At 53.8% G+C, this 23,211-nt stretch overlaps 1 protein-coding gene and 1 long non-coding RNA gene across 3 annotated transcripts; one reads left to right on the top strand and one right to left on the bottom strand.

The window, feature by feature from the left end:
* Nucleotides 1-92: 92 nt before the first annotated feature.
* Nucleotides 93-19,554, bottom strand: F8 (coagulation factor VIII). Of its 2 annotated transcripts, XM_010715010.4 has the most exons (26): nt 19,193-19,546; nt 16,781-16,905; nt 16,506-16,628; nt 15,812-16,024; nt 14,753-14,824; nt 14,305-14,394; nt 12,816-13,037; nt 12,337-12,574; nt 11,675-11,849; nt 10,994-11,087; nt 10,376-10,587; nt 9,905-10,055; nt 9,589-9,798; nt 6,306-8,607; nt 5,790-5,955; nt 5,467-5,661; nt 4,629-4,857; nt 4,352-4,534; nt 4,043-4,159; nt 3,116-3,187; nt 2,767-2,852; nt 2,489-2,644; nt 2,033-2,177; nt 1,143-1,291; nt 697-873; nt 93-492 (listed from the first exon to the last, which is right to left on the bottom strand). In XM_010715010.4, the coding sequence occupies exons 1-26, from the start codon at nt 19,375-19,377 to the stop codon at nt 337-339; spliced, it is 6,243 nt and encodes a 2,080-aa protein (XP_010713312.2). In that variant the 5' UTR covers nt 19,378-19,546; the 3' UTR covers nt 93-336. The 2 variants fall into 2 exon arrangements, with proteins under 2 accessions (XP_010713312.2, XP_085086960.1); XM_085230834.1 differs by lacking the exon at nt 2,489-2,644 and having other exon boundaries at nt 19,193-19,554.
* LOC109369010 (uncharacterized) lies at nt 16,435-20,179 on the top strand. Its single transcript, XR_004160599.2, has 3 exons — nt 16,435-16,576; nt 19,528-19,642; nt 20,120-20,179. It is a non-coding gene; the product is annotated as an uncharacterized LOC109369010 (long non-coding RNA).
* The last annotated feature ends 3,032 nt before the right edge of the window (nt 20,180-23,211 follow it).

Consider the following 23,211-nt stretch of genomic DNA (forward strand, 5'->3'; position numbering starts at 1 on the left):
AGCTGGGGCTCATTATTTAATTACCGGCTGCTGGTAATGCTGACTGAGCCCCTGGGGACTCCAAGGTTGGAGAAGAGGAGAAAGTGCAGAGATACTGGAAAATTACTGTTTAATTCTTCAGCATTACGTCTGACTACACGGCATGGGGTAGATGAGGAGCAGGAAGAGAATGATGATAAACAGTCCGCCCTGTCAGCAGGAGCCATTAGCACAGCAATGGGAGCAGAGAAACCTCTGCTGATGCCACCAGCACCTCCTGGACACACAGGGCCAGCTCCGGCCCCAGTGAGAGTTCAGTGTCCTGCTGGATGTGGGTCCGTGGGCCAGCACTGCCCATCAGTACTCCTGCTGGGTGTCACAGCCAAGGAACTCTATCCGCAGGGCGATGTGGTTGTGCCAGTGGCGGGGGTGTATCCTCACATAGCGGGCAAAGAGCGGTGGCTCCAGGCTGTTCAGCACTGTGGAGGTGTAATCTCTGTTTGCCTTGAAAATCTGGAAAGGAGAGAGGAGTCTGTGGGGTGCTGGTTGCTTTGGTGAGCTCTGGTGCAGAGAGCCCGTGGCTTGAGGGCACAACCAACATGGACAAGAGCCTCTTGTGAACTCTTTAGAGTGGAACAAAGCACAGCTTGGTTAGCTGCTGTTACAAAAATGCTGTGGGCATGTTTGCTGCCCCAGAGATGCTGCAGTTCTGCCTACCTTCTCTTTGCCATCATGCAGGACTGGGCTCCAGTGGACACCATCCTGGCTGCTGGAAACAGCAAACTCCTTCACAAACATGTGAGTGAAGACAGACTTGGCACCTTGGGTTATGATTGCAGTCACCTTCTTGGTTGCTTCAAAGTCCACCTGCAACCACTCACTGGGGCTGTTGCTCTGAGGAAAGACACATTGCCTTTACCCTTCAGCATCACCACCAGCAGCAATGAGAAAAAAAATCCTAGCAGCTGAAGCCAAGCTGACCCTGCATGCCACCCTGGGCTTCACCCACCCCATCAGGGTTAGAGCTGCTGGGGGCAACCTGTCTGCATCTGGTATGTGTGGCTGAACCACTACTCAAGGTGCCCTGGCCAGGAGAGGAGTGAGCACCCAGCCTGCCTGTTTCATGCCCCGGCTGCCTGCCTGGGGTCTCCTTGCTGGGCTACCTCTGGTCTCCATGCATTGCTCCTTCCCTGCAGGTTCAGGCGGGCCTGGGAGGGTGACCAGCTGGAGAAGATGTTGGAGCTGTAGGATGACGCGGAGATGCGCTGGTCAGGGATCCCTTTGCTCTCCATTCCCAGGGCCATGGAGCAGCCTGGAAGAGAGAAGCAACTTGTCAGAAGGGATAACAGACACCCATCATGGAAATGTATCCTAGCTGCACGCTCCTCCCTCTGCCCTCCACACACTTTCCTGCTCACAGCATCTCCTGTGCTTTGAAGCACCATCGCTGTGCTGCTCAGTGCCTTTGCAGCATGGCTCTGGCTGGGCAGTGACAAATGACACCTGCCACTCCTCCCACCTTCTCTTCTCCCTGGAGATTTTATCTAGGGGGAATCTGGAGTATTTGTCTGTCTGCCAGGACAAACTCGTTTCAAGGGGAAGGATGACTGGAGACACACTGGACACGCATAAACTGGAGTGCAAGTGCATCTGCCTGCTGTGGGTGCCATCACAGAGCTGCTACCCGTAAGGACCTGCCTTGCTCTGTGCAAAGCTAAAGAAAGGGTCTCCGAGCAAAAAGCCAATAGCACATCTCTCTGCTTGTTCCCTGTTCCCCAGGCTGAGGCACCTTCTCAGCTATCAGCTCAGTTGCTGCCCAAAGTTTCCTGTGCTTCAGGACAAAGTGGTGAGGGCCCTATTGCCCTGCTTTTGCTACTGCTATCTCTAAAGACACAAAGCCATTTTTCCAGCTTGGCTCCCCCAGCACCATCTCCTGCCAACTCCTTCCTATCTGAGGGGACTTGAAACATGGGGAATCCCAAATCTGAGCACTCAGCAGAGCCATCTGGATCAGCCCCCAGCACCGGTGCTGGGTGTCCCAGGTGGGACTTACTGTTCAGGTCGCAACCAATGAGCTCCATGCGCAGCGTGGTGCGGATGCTGTAGTGAGTGGGGCTGATGCGGATGTAACGGGCTATGATTGGAGGGTTGAAGCGATTTTCTTTCACTGTGGTTGCATCCACGTTTGCAAAGAACATCTGCAGGGAAGGGGTTAAAAAGGGGCTGTTGTGTCGGTGGAAAGAGCTAGACAGGACAAGGATCAGCATGGACAAGATCATTTCGGTCTGGCGCTTCTGTATCTTATCACCATCCTTACAAGAGAACAACAGCTCAGGGAATATTTTGAAGTGTGACTCAGACCAAAGAAATGTGAATGGGGCAAATCAGGGCAAACCACTGAAGAATGGAGGGGGAGAAACTCAGGGCCTATGCAAATGAACTTTCTATATATTCACCAAGTTGTTGTTTCGGTTTTTTTTAATCAGTTCTGGTACTGATCCCTGCTCACCATCTGCGTGCTGGTTGTGTTGCCCTTGTATTTCTTCCACCTTTGCCCATCAAGGCTGTAGAAGACAACAAACTGAGAGACATAGAGACTGGAGAGCTTTTGTCGAGCCCCTTGGGTCTTTATGCCATGAATGATCTTGAGGTGTAAAAGGTCCACCTGGGAATGAAATTAGGGTTCAATTCTGATGGCCGTATGTGGGTCCTTCTGCGGGCTGCACCAGACAGTGTGTGCTCTGGCACTGTCCCCAGCAGTACCCATGGCCACAGAACCCCTCTCACCTGGATCCAGGGGTTGCCTTCACCGGTGCTCCACGCGTTGATGGAGCCGGAGTTGTGCAGCCTGGCCAGCTTAGGGGCCCATGGCCCTGCAAGGAGAGTGCACAGGGATGAGGAGCAGGAAGTGGTGAGCTGCCCACCTGCAGGATGAGCCCTGAGTATCGCCCTGCTGAGAGGTCAGCAGCTTCAAGCAGGGTGACACGGCCCTGGTGCAATGGGGAGGCACCTTCAGGTCCCAGGTGGGACCCTGACGTGGGCATGGATGGAGGGGACTTGCTCAAGTCCAGCTTTGACCATGCTTGTGTTGTGCGTGCTGAATCAGACCCAGCCCCAACAACCACACCAAACTCACCTTCCTGCCCTGATGCCGTGATCTGGGAGTCTGCAATGTAGCCCGAGGCCATGCCCAGGGCATTCTGGCAATCTGCAGGCAAACAAGGAGAAAAACAGGGATGGCTGGTTGATAGAGGCCACAGCAAAGGTCCCATCATCAATCTCTGGCCATGCTAGTGCTGCTCTTCCATCCCTGAGCCCATGACCTCCTGTCCCCATGTCTCTATTTCCCAGCAATGCTGACAAGTGGCTCCTCCTTACACCTGTGTCTCACCCCTGGGCCTTTTTGTTGCTAGGCAGCATCTTTAAAAAACAAATATCACGTTGCTAAAGGGAAACCTGCCTAACACTCTCTCTTCTGCTCTGCTGAGCACAGAGCTGCTTGCCTCTTGTAATAGCTCTTATTATTAGCATCTTGTCACATCTTGGCATCACTGCTGCATGGCAAATGCTTCTGGGGAAAAACATGCATTTTGAAATCTTAAGCAGATTTTTAAGTTATGGAAATGTTTTCTGGCTGACATTTACTGCTCCTTTAGGAAGAGGAGAGGGGCTGTCACAGTGTGATAAAGCACCAGCCTCGTTAACTGCTTCCCCCTGCATTATTTACAGAGAGAGAGAAATGTGTTGTTCTGGAGGAAGTGGAGCCAGAGGTTTCCTGTGCACTTAGCAGTTGCTCTCAGGGAAGTTTCCATCAGAGCGACTTGCCATCGGGCAGCATTGCACTCTGTGCCTCAGTTTACCTCTTGGCACGTGCTCTGGGAGAAAATATTTGCAGCCAAATAAAGACGGTCTCCCACCTTCACCCCAAACAGACCTCTGCCAGGGATGTGTTATAGTTGGCAAGGGCTGAAGTCAAAATATGAATTGAACGAGAACTCAGGGAATGCTGCCTGGACAACCCATGGGGACAGGGAGCTGCTCTGGGCACAAAGGGGTCACTCACCCTGGTTGTACACGAGGAAGAGGGCACTCATTCCAGCCTGCAGGTGCTCCCCCACTTTGCACTCCACCCGCCAGATCCCAGCGTGTGAGGGATGCATCTCCACCGTCCCAAAGACACCTGGCCAGGAATGGAGAGCAGAGCAGAAGGGATTAACCAGCCATAGCACAATGCAGTGGTGCCAAATGCTGTGCAAACGCAGAGCCTGACTCTGTCGGACTCATTCCCCATCCTTGCTGTCCCTCAGCACATCCAAACAGGTGCAGACATGAAGCCATGCAGCCGGGGTGTGCATGACATGCTGCGTCTCACCAGGATAAAGATTGTAGACTCCCATGCGATACTCCTGGCTCGTCCTGACGCTGAAGATCTGCCCGTGAAAGTGGACAGAATGGATATCTTCAGTGCTGCCCATGTTCAGGAGGTGCCAGCGGATCCGCTGCTGCTGAGCCATCACCAGTCCAGGCAGAGTGTCCCCCACGTAGCCGTTGATGGCTGGGGAAGGCAGCGGTCAGGAATGGCCTGGAACCCTTGAGCCTTTCCACCCCAATGTGTCGTGGGATGGAAAGGGTAAGGTCCAGGTCCTCACCATGGAAGGAATGGTTTCTCCTAAAGTCAGGGTTGTCCAGCTGGATGCGGCACGGCGGGCGGCAGTTCCTCCTCATGTTTTCTGCGAAGTACCAGCTCCTGGTCTCATCAAAGATGGTGAAGAGCAGGGAGAACTCCTGCACGGCCAGCTGCCGCTTGAAAGCAGAGTTCAACACCCCACGGCGGCAGATGATCAGCGGCCCAATGAGGCCCGAGTGCAAATCCTTCTCCTGCAAGACAAATTTGTGTTGGAGTGGGATGTGGCAACCCTGGGCAATCTGATCTACTGCTTGATCTAGCGGTTCGCAACCTTGCCTGTGGCAGAGAGGTTGAAACTTGATGATCCTTGGGGTCTCTTCCAACCCCAGCTATTCTATGATTCTATGATCCTATAGTTCTATGAAAGTGATGGTCCTGACCTGGTTTCTAACCCATACACAGGACATGGCATGAGGAGTGCCACTTTCTGCAGCACGTTCAAGGGAAACGGTATCCCAAGTGTCCAATGCAAGTGTCCAACTTTGCTCCACTTGCATTGGAACCCAGGGACAAAATTCAACTAAATTGTAAGCTTATGGGGCTCCAGAATGCAAATTCCTACAAGTTTCAAAGAAAAGGCACAACTAAGGGGTGGGGGAAGGGAAGGGAAGGGAAGGGAAGGGAAGGGAAGGGAAGGGAAGGGAAGGAAGGGAAGGGAAGCGAAAGATGGCGTAAGTTTGTCACTATACTAGCCAGCTGAGAATCTACACACCCACCAGCTGTTCTAAGCACAGCACCATAGGAAAAGCCTTGACCCCACACACAGAGCCCAGACATGCTGCCCACAGTTCTCCACCCACCAGGTCCACATTGGAGAGGTAAGCCCAGGCCTTGCAGTCGAACTCCTGTGTGGTGGGAGCCATCTGGGGCAGCACCTTCCAGGAGTACTCGCGCAGCTCACCGGGCTGCACCGCTTCACCTCCCTGCAGCTCCTCGTAGCCTTGCAGTGAGGAGTGGAAGGAGAAGGGCCGTGAGGCCAGGTTCTTGAACTTGACCTGCACCGGAGGGGATGGGAAGCAAAAGCTCATTAGCCTTTTTACAATCCCTTTACCCTAAAGGATCCCACCACTCAGTGAGCAGAGCCAACCAAGGGGAGCGGTCAGGGTTTATAGGAAGAACTCACCATGATGGTATCTTCAACTTCTGCCCTGATGTACGGCCCGAGGATGCCCAAGTGTTCGTCCAGCTCTCCCCGCATCGCCGGCTGAGTGAAGGAATCATCCAAGTACTCTCGGAAGATCACCTTGCGGTACTGCCGGAGAGGTTTCCTCCTGCCGCTCATGGGGTCCCTGCAGGAGTGATTGGAGTTAAACAGTTAAGGTGACTCTGTCCTCAGGGCACAGCTACGTGCTGAGCAATCACACACACACACCTATGCTGAGTAATCTGGCAGTGAGGGGAGCAGATCTGCTCTACTGACAGAGCCTAGCACATCGCTGAGCCATTTGCAAAGAGGCTCAAGGACTCTGAAGGTATCAAACTTCTTACTGGGATGCAGGCTGGGAGCATCCTTCCCCTAGGCTACCTGACTGGGTCACATAGTCACAGGCCTGAACTCCTGGCAGTCCCAAGCTGCTGACTACATACAGAGCCGTGCCATGCAGTGCTAAGGGAACACATGAGAGGCAGCAACACTTACGTGGCTTTTAGAAAGTGCTGGGGTCTCTGGTTCCCATACTCCCATATCACCTCCATTGCAGCAATGAAATATTGTCGTATCTGCCCCTGGAAGGAGCGTGGGTCATGCTCATTTTCCTCATAGATGTCAAAATCCTGCTCTGTTTCGCTATAGTCATCATAATCTGTGATGTTGGATTCTGACATCAAGAGGCTAGAGAGGGTCTTGTTGTTCAGGCTGTCCCCATGTTCTGTTGCATGGTTCCTCTTCCCCACTGTGCTGCCACTTTCCCCATCCTCCTCAGGCTCTTCCACTCTCCCAGTTTCTCCAGGGACATTTTTCCTGCCAAGCACCAGTTGTCCATCTGAACTGGCCTGCACATGTTTGTCTGGTATCTCAACAGTGCTATGGTTGAATGCAGGGCTGCTCAAAGGCAGGGAAGTGTTCTCCTTAGGAGCCACTTTTGTAGGGATTTCATTAGGGTTTTGCCCAGAGGTGCTCTCAGACACAGTGTCCTTTGTGGTGTTGGCTTCCAGGTGCTGGGGACTGAACCAGGCCCTCTCTCGATATGGTTGCTCCACAGCATTTGTCTCCTCCTCCAACTGGCTTCTCCCCTCTGCCTGCTTGTCCCTCAGATCCCCCCAGGCAGCTCCTCCACTTGGCTGCATGGGAGCCAAAGCTGGGCTCTGCAAGCCCACAGCATGCCTTGCTGCCTCTGGTGAGGCTGGGTCCCAGTTTGAGGCCACATCCCTAGCATTGTTACCATCTTGCAGTGCTGAGCTGCTGTCTGCCATCACTGCCTGGCTCTGCAGTGCTGTCTGTGTGGGGAGCGAGCTGCTTTGCTGATCCTGCTCTGCTCCATTACCCACAGAAAGGGACTCCCTGCTGCCAGAAGTGGGGCTGGGAAGACCCAGACCATGCTCAAAGCCTCTGCTCTGCAGGGACCTGGCTTGTCGGGGTCTCCAGCCGGGGACACCCATGCTCAGTGCATTTGGGGATTGCCTTGTGTCATTGGGCACAAGGTTTGATTCAGGCAGGACAAGGCTACCTGTCCCTGGCAACTCCTTAGTGGCTATAGCATCCTGAAACACTGCCTCCAGGATTAACTCATCCCTTTCTTCTGTTGTTAAGTATCTGGAAGGCTCCAGGTCATTGCTGTATGCAAAGGTGCCTTTGGCTTCTTCCATGCTGCTGTTTGCAGGCAAGGAGTTCTTCATGTCTGTAAGGATTTGTTCTTGTACAGGTTGTAGGTCTGAGAAAGAAACATTTTCCCCTCCCAAAGATTCATTAAAACTTTGTGAAACCACTTTGTGAGGTCTTTTATTCAGTCTGGCATCTAACTCATTGGAGGTATGATTGCTTTCTGCATTGTGGCTGTGAGAAGTTCTGATGTCCTCTGTCCTGGCTGAGGGTCCCAAAGGGCTGTCCGGTGTGAAGGAGGAGTTAGGGTCGCTGCCTAACGTTGGTCCTGTATTGCTTGCCTCCCTTGACTCATGGAGATTTAAGGGCATTACATCAGCACCCTCTGAAGATGTGACTTGAAGTCCCAGACTGCGCTCCAGGTCATCCTGTTGAAATGAGCTCCTGGTGCCTTGAAGAGGGCCTTTGCCAGCAGCAAACTCAGTTGAGTTCCACAGATCATTTGTGTGAGCTGTTGGTTTTTGAGTCTCTGTTTCCAGCATCTGTAATGTACTACCAGCCTGGATCACTGCTGCTTTTACTGGCTCCTGTACTTCTAAGACATTTGTCACCTTCTTTTCCACCATAGCATCTTCTGGAGCTGGCTTACTTTGGTGCAGACCTTCTCTTGAGTTCACAGTGCCATGGACTTCTCCACTGGTGTATTTTCCAGACGGGAGTGCCCCAGCACCTTGGTCCTGGCTGATGGTTTTTGACAGTTCTTCTTCATCTGCCAGGAAGGACTCATATGACACTACGTCATAGTGGGTCTCTGGCAGAGGGGAGGTGGAAATATCACCTGCACGTGGGCTCTCTGGAAATGCTGACGTGCCATTGGAAGAGGGTCCAGAATTCGTGCCATTGTGTGGGAGGGCCCCATGGCTGGGTTCTGTCAAGCACAATGCTGGCTTCCTTGTCTCATTTTTGGAAGAGGTGACGTTGTTGGGCTGCTCGCTCACACATGGCCTAAGCTTGTTCTTCCTCTTAGAGAAACCCCTGGGTTGGAACTCAAAGGCTTCCTCTGCGTAATCCTCATACTCTTCCTCATCAGGACTTCCCTCAAGCTGGCACTGAGTGACCGTGAACTTGGCGTGCATCCCTCGGTCTCTGAAATCAGGATTCATGCACCCCAGTGTCCAAATGCCTGTCTCAGGGGAAGACAAGAGGACACCATCAGCCCTCACAATGAGGAATCAGAAGAGAATCAAATAGATTATTAGATAGAATTATAAAGGTTGGAAAACACCACAACGATCATCTAGTCCAACCATCAACCCACCACAACCCATCCCTTGACAGTGTGACCCTCATTTTCAGGCCACCTCTAGGCCATGCCAGTGATCTCACAGACCCCAGAGGATCTTGGAGCCATCAGGACTGCAGGTGACATCAGAAATGAACAAGCACCATCAGCAGGGCTGGTGTTTCCTGCCACAAGGCCTGATGAGAAGTGATGCACTGAGAACGCACAGCACCCCCGGGATGATGACAGCACAGCCATCACCGTGATCCGCCCCCGAAGATGCGATGGTGCCTGCAGATACACTTCTCCCCCAGACACAGTCATCTCATCTCTCTTACTCAAAGAGAAAGCAATGAAAGGCTGTGCTTCGCTCACACCCCCGCCGAGCAGCATGCAATAACGCAGCTCTGACGCTGGAGAGAGCTGTCATCTGCTGTTGGCCTTCCTCAGATCAGCAGAGCTCGGATGGATGCAGTGTTTGGCTGTGACTTAGCTTGGCGCAGCACTCGTGAGCAGCGTGCAGCCACACGGTAAAGCAGCCTGCTTCCTCCATTGGTAAGGAAATGGTTAACGGCACCACTTTGCAAATGCCGAGGGGAAAAGAAAAGCTGAGCAGGGGGAAATTATCAAACCCCAAAGTAATCAAACTCCCAAATCTTTCCTTGGACTGTTCTTGCAAAGTGGTGTGGGTAAATGAGATGCCATGAGCAGCACTGGAGGAATCTGATCACTGCCTTTCACTTTGCTGCTCCAGCAGCTGTGCATCCCTCTGCTTTTGGGGCTACCAAAACATGGCCAGGTCCCAGCAGCCAGCAGGGACCTGGCTGAAAGTGCTCCGTCCACCCTGCTGGGATGGTTTGTAGAACAGCCCGTGTTACTCACCTGGCTTTTCCACACTCATGAAAACAGTTTCTCCAGAAAATGGGAAAAGGGTGAGCATGTCCTCAAAGACCATGTTGCGCTTGAATGTGTTTCCAGAGAAGAAAACTGAGAGGAAATCTGTCTGGGCCCCAACACTCAGCACGTACCAGTACACGACTTCGTGCAGACAGAGCTGCAGTTGCAGGTTGTCAAAGACAAAGCCGTTAATAGCTGAAAGAGAGCATGGGGTGAGAGGTTCATCAAGACCTGGGGCTGCCATGCAGCTTCCCTTTCCCTGGGGCGGGGAGCAGCTGGGGTCTCCCTGCTTTGCACTCACTGTGCATCACGTTGGAGGCATAAAACTGGGGGTCCTGCCTATCCACATGGGCTGCATCGCTGCAGAACCGCCTGATGTTCTCCTCCAGGTACCAACTGCGGTTCTCATCGAAGACAGAAAACAGCACCAGCCTCATGTCGTCCGACATTATCTGGGAGCAGAGAGGGAAGGGGATGCTGCTGGTCCATCCAAATCAGCCCCAGAGTGCGGTCTGAACAGATCAGCCCCTTGGTCTGGGTGCATGGGGAGCATGCTTTACACTAGGGTGGGATCCGGGATTGGAAAGAAGGAAGGAGTGAGGAAGGCAGAGGGTTGGAACTGATGTTAGGGTTGAAGACAACAGGACAGTCACATTTGGTTTTACCAAAGTATTTCTCCCCTCAGCGTTATTTCAGCCTGTTAAAGTGACAAAGCACCAGCTTGCTAAGGCAATGGGATGCTCTCTCTGCCACACTCGGAGGGAGTACCCACCTGATTTCCTCTCTGGTCCATGGATTTCTTGAAGCAGATCAGGAGGGGCCCAATAAGGCCTGAGGCTGTGTCTTGCACCGGGTTGATGGAGCTGTAGTAGAAGCGGGTGAGGCAGCGAGGATCCGCCTGCGTTGGCCCATCTTCTGTTGTGATGCTCCACCTGTAGGTGAAGGACTCACCAGGGGCAATGGGAATGTCCTTCACATCCTTCTCTGCCAACACACAGCCAAGGGCAGATCTGTTAGCTCTGGGCTGCTCCTCCAGAGATATCCCACTTCATAAAAGAGCTCAGAAAGGTTTCTGGATGGCACAAGTTGCATAGAAAATTTCTCAAGCCCAGGGCCAACTCAGGATCAACCTTGGGTCAAATGAGGATGGAGATCCATGTGCCTGACTTTGAAAGCCCTTGAGACTCTCAGAAACTGGAAAGTTTGTCTGGTCTCTGAGCAGACCAGGGGAAGTTGAAGATGAAGATGGATCTGGAGGTCCCAAGCACTTGGATGGATGGGTTAGTTGGGCAGCTCATCTTAACATGGGCTGCAGAAAGCTCTCTTGGCCCAGGAAAATGGCATTGATCAACTGATGTCCTGAATTCCCATGACCTGCTTACAGCCTTACCTTGTGAGGCCTTCATGGCATGGTAGGGGTTTACGCTGGTGAGGCCATGAGGGTAGATGTTGTATGGTCGGCTGGCTAGATTCCTGAACACGATCTGAAACAAAGACAGTCATTGGGGATGTTGAGCTCTGTCTGGATACTGGGAGCCCCGTGTAGGGGTGAAGTTCTGGACCCCGGTGCACTGGGATTGGTATCTGCCAGCACCTAAAAGGAGCCTGGATATGTGCAGGACCACAAAGCAGGAGGCAGGATAGAAGAAATGACTGCTTTTCTACCAATCTGCTCTGCCCATCTTTCCAGGAGGTACCCACTTGTTGCACATTTTGGAAGGGCATGAAAATGTCAGGTTTATAAGGCAGGTTACTATCTTTAGTCTAACTTTCCATATGAGACAGAAGGGCTCTGTCAATCCAGGAGGCCCCAGAGGACCAGGGCACAGCACACACAGCAGGCAACAGCCTCAAAGCACTCCCCACTTCCCTGCATGAAGCCCTTCATTTACTTCCCTAAATAGCTCTCTTAGGGCTTTGCCAAAGGTGTTACCTTTACCTCCATGCCCACAAACACGCAGGGGCAGGGAGCAGCAATGCAAAGCTCTTGGAAAGCTCCCAGTAGCAAGGAAGAGCTGTTAGGAGGAAGAGTACCCTTTCCAATCTCTGCATGGAAAGCAATTTCTCTTACCTTAAACTGATCTCCAACCTCACCCTTTAGGACAGGCCCCAGAATTCCCTGGCCTGGTTGGGATGACACCTTGCGCTTCTTGAAGGTTGCATCCTCATACTCCACAAACATCACTTTCTTATACTTTGAACCGATCCGCTGTGGGCCAGCCTCCAGGAACAGTCTGCTGATGTTTCTGAAGGCAAGAAGGAGCAAACAGCCACATGCAGGATGCTGCCAGAACCTCATCAAGACCTCCACCTCCCAAGGACCAGCTGCCCAGGACCTGTTGGTGCATGGAGTGGGACACCCATCCCTGCAATCTCACCACACACTGCTGGGGAATAACACTGCAAGTGATACTCAATGGCACTGCAGGAGCCCCAGGGCCGGTGCATCACCTCTTCTTCTTTCTTAGAAGAAATTTTTCCTAATATCCAACCTAAACCTTCCCTGCACGACGTAAGGCCATGGGCTCTTGTTCTATTTTGTTCTACCTAGATGCTCTCATTCCTACAGGACACCCCCGTGCCTTAGAGGAGTGTCCAGTGCTTCCTGTATGGAGAAAACCTCAGCTAGGCTGCTGTGCAGGGAAGGAAAAGAAACTTCTGGGGTGAAGGGGAAGAGCTGGCAGGGCTGCCTCCCTGAGGAGCAGCCCCATGGCCACAGGAGCTCACTCTCACCTATCCAGAGACGGTGGCTTCACGGGGGCATAGTCCCAGTCCATTTCTTCTGCTGCGATGTAGTGGGTCCACGTCACAGGATCCTTCTTGGCGAAAGAGCGCACCTGGATGACATGATAACCTTCCTCCTCTTCTTCTTCAGGTTCATCCATGTACTCCAGTTCGTCTGAGGGCTGTCCCATCTTCTGTTGGAGCTCGTCTGGGCACTCTTCTACCTTCACAACAGCCTCCATGCCAGCTGGGTAGGAAGGGTCATGTTGACTTACCTGCATCGGTAAGTCCCAGGCCCTGCTGGGAGATGATCTCTCCACTGCTATCTCCATCAAATGTACCATCACATGGTCAACCATGCCATCCTGGACAGGGACCAGGTTGCATGTCAATAGAACATGGCTGAACAGGAATGGCCTTGGAGATACAGCACTGCACAGAGACCAGCCAGTCCCCTGAGCTTCTTTTCCCCTAAGCCCTGAGGTTACCTTGCTGATGGGATGGCATTTGGCAGAATATCCGAAATGAGCCAGCTGTTCCTGGCATGGTCTGGGCTGTGAGATACGTGGCAGGGGAGATCTCTAGGCTGCTGAGACGGTGGCCCCTCACCAGGAACGTGTGGCCTTCGAAGAAGATGGAGTGGACTTCTGGCCCAGTGCCCAAGGCAATGACGTGCCAATGGACCTGCTTCTTGTGGCACAGCGTGAGACCTGCCAGGGGGAAGGACAGCACTCAGCAGTCATCTCCATGTCCCTAAACCTAGCCCTAACCCCACACTCTTGGTGTCAAGGATGCAGAGCCTGATTCTGAGAAGCATGGAGCTGGGAAATGGGATATATTTGTCTGATCGTAGCACTGGCAATCCTGATGCTCCAACAGGACAGCTGAGACAAGGCTCCATCATGTCTTCAGCAGAATTTAAATACCCCAGAAAGGGCAGAGAGAGGTCACTAGGATTGTTTGAAGGCTGGAGAAAATTCCTTCCTCTGAGAGATTCAAAGAGCTCAGCACACTTAGGAAATGGGAGAAAAAATGACTTGTAAAAGGATTCTCCTGGAGAGAAATCACTGTTTGCCAAAGAGCTCAGTAATCTCATGGGGAAGGGAATAATGAGAACGAGTTCCTGGAAGCTGAAGCCAAACAAAGTCAATCAGAGTCAAACACTTTGTTTTAGCTCTGAGCACCATAAGTGACTGGAATAGATCCCAACAGCCAGAGGAGGGACAGAGTGGAGGCTCTGTCGTGAGGCCACCAGCTCTCTGTTGTCACCTCTCCATCGTGATCTGCCCATCAGCTGGGGGCTGCTGGTGAAGGTGAGCACCTTCATGAGGGGAAGACCATGAGGTCTGCTCAGCTCTGAAGTTCCATGTGTCCATGATGCCAGGGAATGCAGGGGAGTTTTGCTTTTGCCTTTTATTGGAGAAAGGCCAGATCCAGGTGGGAGGTTTCAGGGAAGGGTTCATCAGGGAGTGATTGCTGATGGTAATGTGTCTCCTGATGATATTTCCCAGTTTCCCTTGGAGATTCTTCACTACCAGGCAGCTCTAGATCTTCTTGATTGTTGGACTAGATGATCTTAGTGGTTTTTTCCAACCTGAATGATTCTGTGATTCTATTATTCTTCCAGAAGAACTCCAGAAACTGCTGTTTCCTACATCCACTGAGACCACAGACAGCCTTTGCTTTCCCTTGATAGAAACTTTCCAAACCCTACAGAGGTGCTACCAGAGCCAGGCCAGTGAGAGCTGTATCCTGTCCTCCATGCTACCCCCAGCCTAGCTCATAGGGCTATAAGAGATGAAACTTTGCCACCAGTGCCACTCCTGGAGAAATCCAAGGAGGTCAGCTGCACTTGGAACACACATAGCAGGTCTTGCTTCACTTTAACTGGGCAAGGTAAAGAAGATGAGATGTGATGGTCTCTCTGCTATTTCAAGTGCCACCTTCCCCCTTTGTCCCCAGCACAGCAGGGCTCACCAGGCAGTGAACTGTTGATGTAACCATTGATGGTATGCAGCTCTGTCCTGCTGTGGGCTGGGGAGTTGGGCTCCGAGTACCAGCTTTTCCCTATGGAGAGAGGAGGATGTAGTTAGCTCTTGCTTGAGAAAAATGCAACCTTCCCACCGTGGTGAGGCAGCCTGAAAGCCAAAATCCAGGGGGGTGAGGTGCTTGATGGAAGTTCATAGCAGGCATGGCCATGGTTTTGCTTGAGCGTGGCAGTGAGCACTGCACACAACAAGACATTACTCCTTCAGCCCAGAGAAGGGAATGAGTGGTGGGTGCAAGTTTGGAGCATGGAGGAAGGAGATGTAGGAGCTCAGTATAGGAGCCAAATGGCTGCACCTACATCGTGGCCAAAGCATATGCCCCAGAGCAGGCTGAATGCAGGTGACACCAATGTGCTCGGCTCACTTAGCTTAGTTACCTTCATCAAACACTGCAAAGAGCATCACGAGGTCTTGCTGCATGTTCTGCACCCCATCTCTCACCAGGGTCCCTGCAAAAGGACATGGGATGGGTCTCTTTACAAGTCAACAAGTACCATGCCCATCTCCCATGGGAAGTCGCTTTCTGCCCTCCAAGAACTGTTAAATCAAGACCAGGCGGTCCCCAAGCCCTGTGGCTGTGCAGTAGCTTCCCCCAGCAGGCTCTAAAAGGTCACTCTGCCTTGCCTTCCCCTCACTGGCTCTCACATCACTTAGTCACCTGGAAGAGCCCGTTTCATCCGTTTCATCCATCCCCTTCATCATCCCCATTGTCTGCACTGCTTGTCTAGACATCGCTCTGTCAGTGGAGGAATTGCTCGTGGCGAGTCATTGGGCTGCAGACAGCACATGGGAGCTGACTCGCACCCCACAGGTGCTCATTCCTCTCTGGTGACTACAGAGGGGTCTGGACGACTACCTATGGGAGACTGCTCAGCCGTAGAGGGCCAATCCCATGCCAAGTTCACTTTTTTTGGCGCCCTAAAGAGTGTTAACAGTCGAGACGTCATCTCCGTGTTCATCAGGACACAGGACAGGCACAGATAGTGTGGCTGAGGCAGTGCCCCGGGTGTTCTGCCTCTCCCCTTGCTGATAAAACTTCCTTTAGGTCTTCCAACTAAATCCTGTTTGGCAAAGTGCCTTGGCTGGCAATAAATGATTATAGCTTGGTGAAGATCAGAAGGAAAGACAAACATTTACGCTTCCATAGAAATTCACCTTATGAATAAATGAGGTTCAACTACAGGTCAAGATTTCATCTCTAGTCTAAAATCTCACAAGGAAAAGAAGTAACCAGGTTCTCTCCAGCAAGGAAATCTGAGTGTTTGTCTACCACACCAGTAAGGGACTCTTTGGGGAAAGGGCCGAACCCCCAAAGTGCTGCCGTTGAGCACAGCTCACTGACCCACTGCCACACAGCCTCTGGAAGGCATCTTTGGTTTTTGTGCCTCTCAGTTCAGGATTGTACCTGGCCCATCCCCATCCCGTGCTGCCCTTACCAGGCCGGCACACAAGCAGGGCTCCAATCAGACCAGAGTTGGTGTCCTTCACGCTGTTGACATTGGAGGAGTAGGAGTGGGTCAGGCACTGGGAGTCGCCATCTGTGGGGCCTTGGTTCTGCTGGATTTCCCAGATGTAGGTGTGCGTCTTCCCTGGATCCACTCTGTCACCCTCCTGCTCTGGCTGGCTGGCCTCATCCTCATACCCTGCACCTGCAGCCAGAAGAACAGTCTGATTTCTCCAAAGCATCCTCCCCAACGCAAAGAGCCTACAGAAGTGCTTCTTCCCCACCCCAAGCCCTCAGCTAGCCCAACTTCTGCAGGCAGTGGCTGGTTTCAGGGCAGTGAGCAGAGCTGTGCTTGTTGGGGCATATACACCACCTGCCCCAGTGCTGGAGGATATATGGTCCTACTGGTCCTAAGCATCCAATCTTAGGTTTAACCACATACTACCACATAGTCGATACAGGCTTGCCTTGGGCTGAGCACTGTCTTGCTATTCCCCAAGCTAAGCCAATTCTGTGCCAGCCCGTTCTCTTGGAGTAGGTGGGCAGCAGGGTCATAGAATCATAGAACAGCTTGGGTTGGAAGAGCCCTCAGTGATCATCTAGTTCCATGCTGGTGAGGGACGTGCCCCCTCCTGGGAGGCAGGCACAGAGCAGGAGGTGCAGCACATGGCTATCGCCCAACTTACCTTCTGACGCCTTCCAGTAGGACACCCCAACAGCATGGAGGTTGTAGGGGTGGGATGCCAGGTTCTTAAAGGTGATGACCACTGTGTCATAGACTTCTGCACGGATGGTGGGACCCAGGAGACCTGGAGGGGAAAAATGATGAGGTCAAGCAGCAGGGCTGGCATAACCACCCATGGGCCCTGAGGTCCTGTTGCTGGATGAGGAGCTGATGGCCTTCACCAGCATCCACCATGAGTCTGGCCACTGGGCTCACCACACTGTAGGTGTTTCTTACCCATCCACGCCGGCTTGGGCTTGGGCTGTGTGAAGGATGCGTCGAGGTACTCCACAAACACTGCCTTCCTGTACCTTGGGAGGGTACCGGGCATAGTAGGCTGTGGTCCCTGGGGCCCTGACACACTGCAGGAGGAAGGAAAAGCTGAGTATACGGACCAGCTGCAGCCATCCTCTTCCTCCCTTTCCCGCCTGGGATTGCTCACTGTCGCATCCTTTCTGTTTGCTGACAACCACAGGTGTGTTTGGAAAGGATATTTTCTCAGCTCACAGATGCCGACGTGGCAGTGATTAATGTCGTGGCATTCATCACAGGGGAAGAAGACACAGTGGTGCATGGCACAGTGCCATACAGGGCTGCTCTGCTCCACAGCTCCCCGTGCTCTGTACATCCCCAGAACCTGTATGTGTGCCATTTTCCTTCCTCCTCAGCTTCCCCCAGAAAAACTGCAGGGCAACATCCCCACATGCCTTTCTTTTCTCCCCAAAGTGGCATTTCCAGCCAGACCCTGAGAAAACACTCCTTGGAGCTGGAGGATGAAGGATGCCTGAGTGTACTTCACACTCCACTTATCTCCACTGGCCACTTTCGATCTGTAAGCAGCTTAGCAAATTCATTTTCCAGAAGGAGTCCAGCACGTTGATCAGGATAACAAAGCCGCTCCTCTCTCCAGGGATTTCAGAGGCTGCTTATCAGCCCCAGCCCCAGCACCGAGCCCATTTCCAGTAAGCGGACAGACCGCCTCCAGCTCTGCTTTGTTTGGAGCAAAGACCAGGTGGTGTTCTCTTCCCACTGAAGAAACAGCAAGGTCTGAGCGCAGGCAGCAGTTCCCTGCCTGACTATTCCTCGAGGGGAAGAGGAAGGAGCCAGAATGACTCAGAAACTGAGGACAGCGCAGTGCGCTCGCCCCCACACTGCTGTCGGGAGACCCTTCCTTGCCCATCCCGGGGCTGGATCCTCTATCTCTCAGAAAGCCCAGCACGGAACTCTCTCTGAGATCTGAGGCTCCAGGGTTCAGCACGGGGTCCCAGCCAGGGTGACAGAACCACTGCACGGACCGAAAGGGCCATTCTCAGCACAGCGACGTGTGGCCGGAGTGCTTTGGCAGCTCCCTGCACTTCGGTCCCCGCCGACTTCCTACCCCGGGGCGGCCGAGGAGCAGAGAGGTTCCTGGCTCGGCCGAGCGGCATTGTTAGCAGCACTATCTCTGGGAGCCAGGAGACGGCCAAAGGCAACACCCCGTGCTGCCGGAGCGCTCAGACAGGTCGGTGCTACGTGGCCGGCAGCGCAGAGCCGGAGCTGGGACCCCCGGGGCCACTGTGCTTGTGCTTGAGAGGAAGAGGAGAAATGGAACTCGTTGGGAAGGTGAAAGCAGCTCAGCCTGGTGGGTCGCAGCAACAGCAGGTGTCCTCCTGGAGGTGCACTCCCAGGGATGCTATGGAGTGCTGATCCCATGAGGGAGAAGCAGTGGAGTGAGAGATATGCGGGGCACAGCTCAGAGGCACGTGGCTCTTCTTTGTGCGCCCTTTCTCTGCACTTTGGGTATTTTCCTGTGTCCTCTCCATCTCTCATTGGTGGGGAAAGACTCATGCCTGGGAGCGGCTTGCGGCTGTACAGAGGTGTTGGTGGAGCAACATGGGGCAGAGCCCCCTACCACCCACAGCTTTGGCTTCCCATCAGCTCCAAGCACTCGTCCCATCAGTATCACACAAGCAAACAGTGCAGATACCAGCTTGACCCCCCACAGCACCTCCGAGGGGTACTGATGGACCCACCTGGTGCATCTCTCAGCTCCACTCCCCACCCCAGGCTCAGAGAGCCCATCCAGTGAGAGGACACACAGCATTCTGTCTCCAAATACCACCATCTCAATGCTCAAACAACATAACAGCCACTTCTTCCCACTGCAAAGCACTCAGGCAAAGCCACCATGCCTTCCTCCCTCCTCTCACTGCATACCAACACCTTTTTATGCCCCAACACTCGAAATTCTATTCATTCCCTAAAAGAAAAAGCCTCAGCCCCAGCAATGCAGTGCAGGCAGAGATTAAGAGCTAGAAGGTGGGGACAGGCGCAGCACAGAGCCTTCATGCTGTGAGCTGCAGCGTGGGAAGAAGCAGAGGAGAATGGAGTTCCACCTCTGCTTCTATCTCCCCAAAGCAGCTGAGATACAGAGCAGGGGAGAGAGAAAGTGCAGCTGGAAAGGCAGCTCCCAGCTCCCAGCACATCACAAGCACAAGGTGTTAAAGCAAAGCAGGGCAGGTCTGTGCTCCCCCTGCAGCTTTATCCATCCCAGGTGGGATAAAGGGATGGCACTTAGGGGTTTCCTGCTCTGTCGCATGTATACCCACCCAGACCCAGCAACATGTAAGCCAGTAGCCCTGTGTAGAATGGCAACAGAAAGAGCTTTACCCCACAGGTGCCTGCAGTGTGGAGAGCAGCTGGCTGTGCACGTAGTCCCAGGTGGTCTCCACGGCCCCAATGTAGTACCTCCTGACCTCACTGATGCCCTCCCTGAGCAGGGAGAGGAGCACGAGGCAGCGCAGGGCTCCCAGCAGCATCGTGGAGTGCAGAGAGCCAAGTGGTGAAATGTTCATCCAACAGCTGGAATCTGCAGAAGGTGATCCCGAGGCGGCACCCGCAGCGCTCCGTCAGCGTGCTGGAGCCGTTCCCAAAGGCATCAGGGGGAGAATCACAGCGCGGGTTAACGGAGCGTGTGAGCACAGCCTCTCCCTCTCTTCCTCCAGGGTGGCAGTGACAGGAGGAGAGGAAAAAACAAAGGGAAAGGGAGGGTAAACACGACGCGGAGCTCGGCCACAGGACCCAGCTGGCTCCACGTCCTGGCCCGCAGCCGGCAGCGAGGTGAGGAAAGGGAGGGTTGCAGAGGAAGGGAGATTTAGGTGCGGTCTCTGCTTAGTTTCACCTTCTTTCTCACCGCATGGGGCAGAGAGGAGAGTGGGTTTGGGGCTGTGGGCCGTGTGTGCCCCGTGGGTCAGTGTGGGTCAGGCATCCCAAGGGACTGGCAGCTGCCTCCTGGGCCTGTAAGCCCCCGGTGCTCAAGGAAAAGGCAATTTAGGGCAAGATCCCAAATGGCAATTTAAGGTTTGCCATTAGGATGCAGCTCTAGGTGACTTGTTGCTGAGAAGCAGCAGTGGCCCCCGTGTCCTGCAGACAGCAGGTGAGGGATGCTCATGTTCATGCAGCAACATGGGTGTCTCTTTGTCCCCTGGGCAATGATTTGGCCCCGTAACCTCACCTTGAGCCACGTGGGAGGGAAATGATGGGGAGACACCCGGGATACCCCTCCCAGAAGCTCCTCTCCCTCTGCTCTGTTCCCAGAATCCCACAGAAAAGCTGGAAGATGAGGAACAACGCTCTGTGCCATCCTGGCAACTGTGGGATAAGAGAGGTGGGAAGCACCCTATAAATCACTGCAGGGTAAGAGGAAAGCAAGGGCAGCCCCAGCACTGCAGAAACATCTGTGGGATGGCTCTGAGATCAGGCTGGTGTTTGGGCATGCAGATGGGGGTGATGGAGCTGTAGGTGTCTTGGGGTCTTGGATGGGAATGCTTGGCATGAGGTCGAGAAGTGCCCAGGGATGGGGTGGGAGCTGGGATTTGTGCTCTGGGTAGGGCCAGTCCAAGTGGCTGAGGATGGAGGAACACATCCCCACTGCCATTGCTGGGACCTCCACCATCCCAGCCCCATCCCAGTCCCCATAAGGCTGGGGACACCTCTCCATCCTCATCCTCAGCACAGGGCCATTCCTCAATGGGGACATCCCCTCTCATCCCACCTGCTTCCTATGGTGACTCCAAGGGGAAAATCCATCCCCAGACAATATTTTGGGACAAAACAAACAGTGTGTCACAGACGGGTGCTTTGCACCTGGCCCCACAGCCATGTCCTTGAGCGGGGCTGTGGCTTTCCATGACAAATTCTTCCCGTCCTTCCGTCACGTTGGTCACTGCTCACTCCTGCTCATGAGGGAGCAAGACAATGTGGGGTCTCTGCTCACACGGGGAGCTGTCACATCGCTCAGCACAAGGAATTATAAGAGATATCACCCCGTGTTGGGAGAGAAAGGGCAGACCCCAGGTCCGGGAGCAATGGGCAGAGAGCAGACAGCCGTGCTGCTGGCACCGCTCCCCACTGCATGGACGTGACTCCCTTCCAGTCATCCCTGCCTGGGAATCTCCTGGAGCTGCAGGACTGTGTGCTCCCGGAAAGGCTGGAAAGGAACAATGTCACCAAGCAGATAGAGCTACGGTGAGGGGGCAGAGTGCAGGTTGGGGTCAGAGATGGGAAGGGACGCTCTGGGCGTTTAGATCACAGATTGGGCTGCAGTGGCAGCAGCCCAGGCACTGACAGAAGTTACATTCTTGGCACAGGCAGGTGCTGATGGATTGCTGGGTTTCACCATTTCCAGCGACCAGGATGCAGCCCCGGATTCCTGTCCCAGGGATGGAAGAGTGGGCAGGATATGGGGTCTGATAAGAGGGTGCAGAAGGAATATGATCTGTCATATCAAAAGAGGATCCAAAAATGAGACCGAAGGGCACCTGGTGCTCTGCTGCTGCCAAACGGTTTATGTGATCTGCAGACAAAGCCCCAGGAGGGTTTGTCTGAGAGCAAATAGCACTGCTATTTGCCATGAGTAATGCAGGGGCACTAGACAGGGAGTTGCTAGGAACCACCTGGCCGATGTGGAGAAGGAGCAAAGGAGCGGCCCCACCACTGCTCAGCATTTCTGAGGGCTCTGCAGAGCTGCACAGTGCCACTGCAGAGTATCAGCATCGCCGGCACAGGGATGGGTGATGCTGGAGAATGGCATCGGTATTGCATCCTGCCCGGGGTGCATTGTTGGGCACATCCACCCACCCCAGACATCCTCAGAAGCTGCTCCAGGGCAGCATCCTGCAGTGCAGATGGAGTGGGAAAGCCAGGGCTGACTCCTGGCATCAGGAGAATGCAGCTTGGGGTGTGCCAAGGACCCACGTGCGGGCAGAAAGCGCCGGTTGTTTCTCTGAACTGCGCACATCTCAGGGCTGGGGCGGGTAGAAATGACTCAGAACGCAGTGCACGGTGTCTAATCTCTCCTGGGACTTTTTGTGTGTGTCTCTGTGTGTGTGTGTGTGTGTGTGAGTGAGTGAGTGAGTGACTCACGGTGGCTTCTCGGGAATGCAGAGCAGCTCCGCAGCAGCGGCCGCCCACGGGGAGTGCGCCTTTCCCAGCACTCGCATGGGCAGAGGGCACGGTGACAGCGAGGGACCTGAGGGCTGTGATACCCATCCCTCCTCCTGTGTGCCCAGGGCACGGCCTCGCCACGTGGGCTCGCAGGCACACGCTGCTGGCTGGCACGTACCCAGTGCAGTGGTCATGCCTGCCTGGAGCCATGCCATGCTGACTCACGGTGCTGCACACCACGGCGGATCCACGTCCCTCGGCCAGAGCAGAGGATGCTGTGGGGGTTTCCGACCTCCTCTGTCCTTGCGGGTAAAAGTCCTTCCTTTAGCACCAAAGCTCTGGGTTATGGGGGAAACACCTGGCCCTCCTGGTGCAGTTGCTGCCCCAGCTCCAAAAAAAGGGAGGCAGCCCCACACTGAGCATCCCACCCACAGCTGTGAGAGCCCATGTACCCAGCTCTGAGCTCCCTCAGCACAGCCCCAGAGCAGAAATGCCGACGTGGAGCAGATCCCAAAGCGGGTCCCCTCACCTCCTACTCTCCCTGCAGTAAGCGGGGCAGCGGATCAGCTCTCCTCTCCCATTTCCCATGTTGGAGGCAGCTCTGGATGGCCCAGATGGTGGAGCATGATGGCTGTGCTCCCAAAATGCACCTGTGGAGCTGAACGGAGATGTGCATTTAGGCAGAGATGTGCATTTAGAGGGAACATGCATTTAAGGGGGGACGTGCATTTAGGGGGACCCACAGCCAGAGGTTGCTCCCACAGCCACTGCCTTTGCAGGGATGCTGCTAAAAGAGTTCAGCTTTGGGAGAAGCAGAGCAGCCTCCAGGCACGCAGTCCTAAATCACCTAATTACCCTGGTTGATTAAATGAAGCTCATAGCAATTGCCTTGCAGGATGCTGTTGCTGGGTCAGCCTGGAGATGGGTTTACATACACTGAGCTGAGCAGGTTTTGGTGCCCAGCTCATCATCTCAAATGCCAAAATGGGAGGCTGAAGTAAACCTCAGACCTCCAGAGGTGATTGGATTCAGACACACATCCCCTCCACCCCACAACGGCTGCACTCAGGACCTGACACTGCCCTTCCTCCCCGTCCCCCAGCTCTCAGCTCAGGCATCCCTGCACCAGCACAGCTCCTGGCGAGCCCCAGACAGGGCTAAATTTAACAACAGCAATTCAGCGTCACTCCACGGGGATGTCTGGTTCGGAACTGTCCCAGAAAAATCCTCTCTCGATCATTGCA

The sequence above is a fragment of the Meleagris gallopavo genome, chromosome 9 (assembly GCF_905368555.1).
Source record: "Meleagris gallopavo chromosome 9, MGAL_WU_HG_1.1, whole genome shotgun sequence".
Classification (NCBI taxonomy): domain Eukaryota; kingdom Metazoa; phylum Chordata; class Aves; order Galliformes; family Phasianidae; genus Meleagris; species Meleagris gallopavo.

What these genes read in the sequence shown, in the direction of transcription:
- F8 (XM_010715010.4), bottom strand. Translation starts at nt 19,377, where the DNA reads ATGAACATTTCACCACTTGGCTCTCTGCACTCCACGATGCTGCTGGGA. An exon ending in AATGCCATCCCATCAGCAAG is followed by an intron (nt 12,575 to 12,815) that starts GTAACCTCAGGG and finishes CTTCCTACCCAG; the next exon opens with CTGGCATGGAGGCTGTTGTG. An exon ending in AGGTTGGAGATCAGTTTAAG is followed by an intron (nt 11,088 to 11,674) that starts GTAAGAGAAATT and finishes TCTTTGTTTCAG; the next exon opens with ATCGTGTTCAGGAATCTAGC.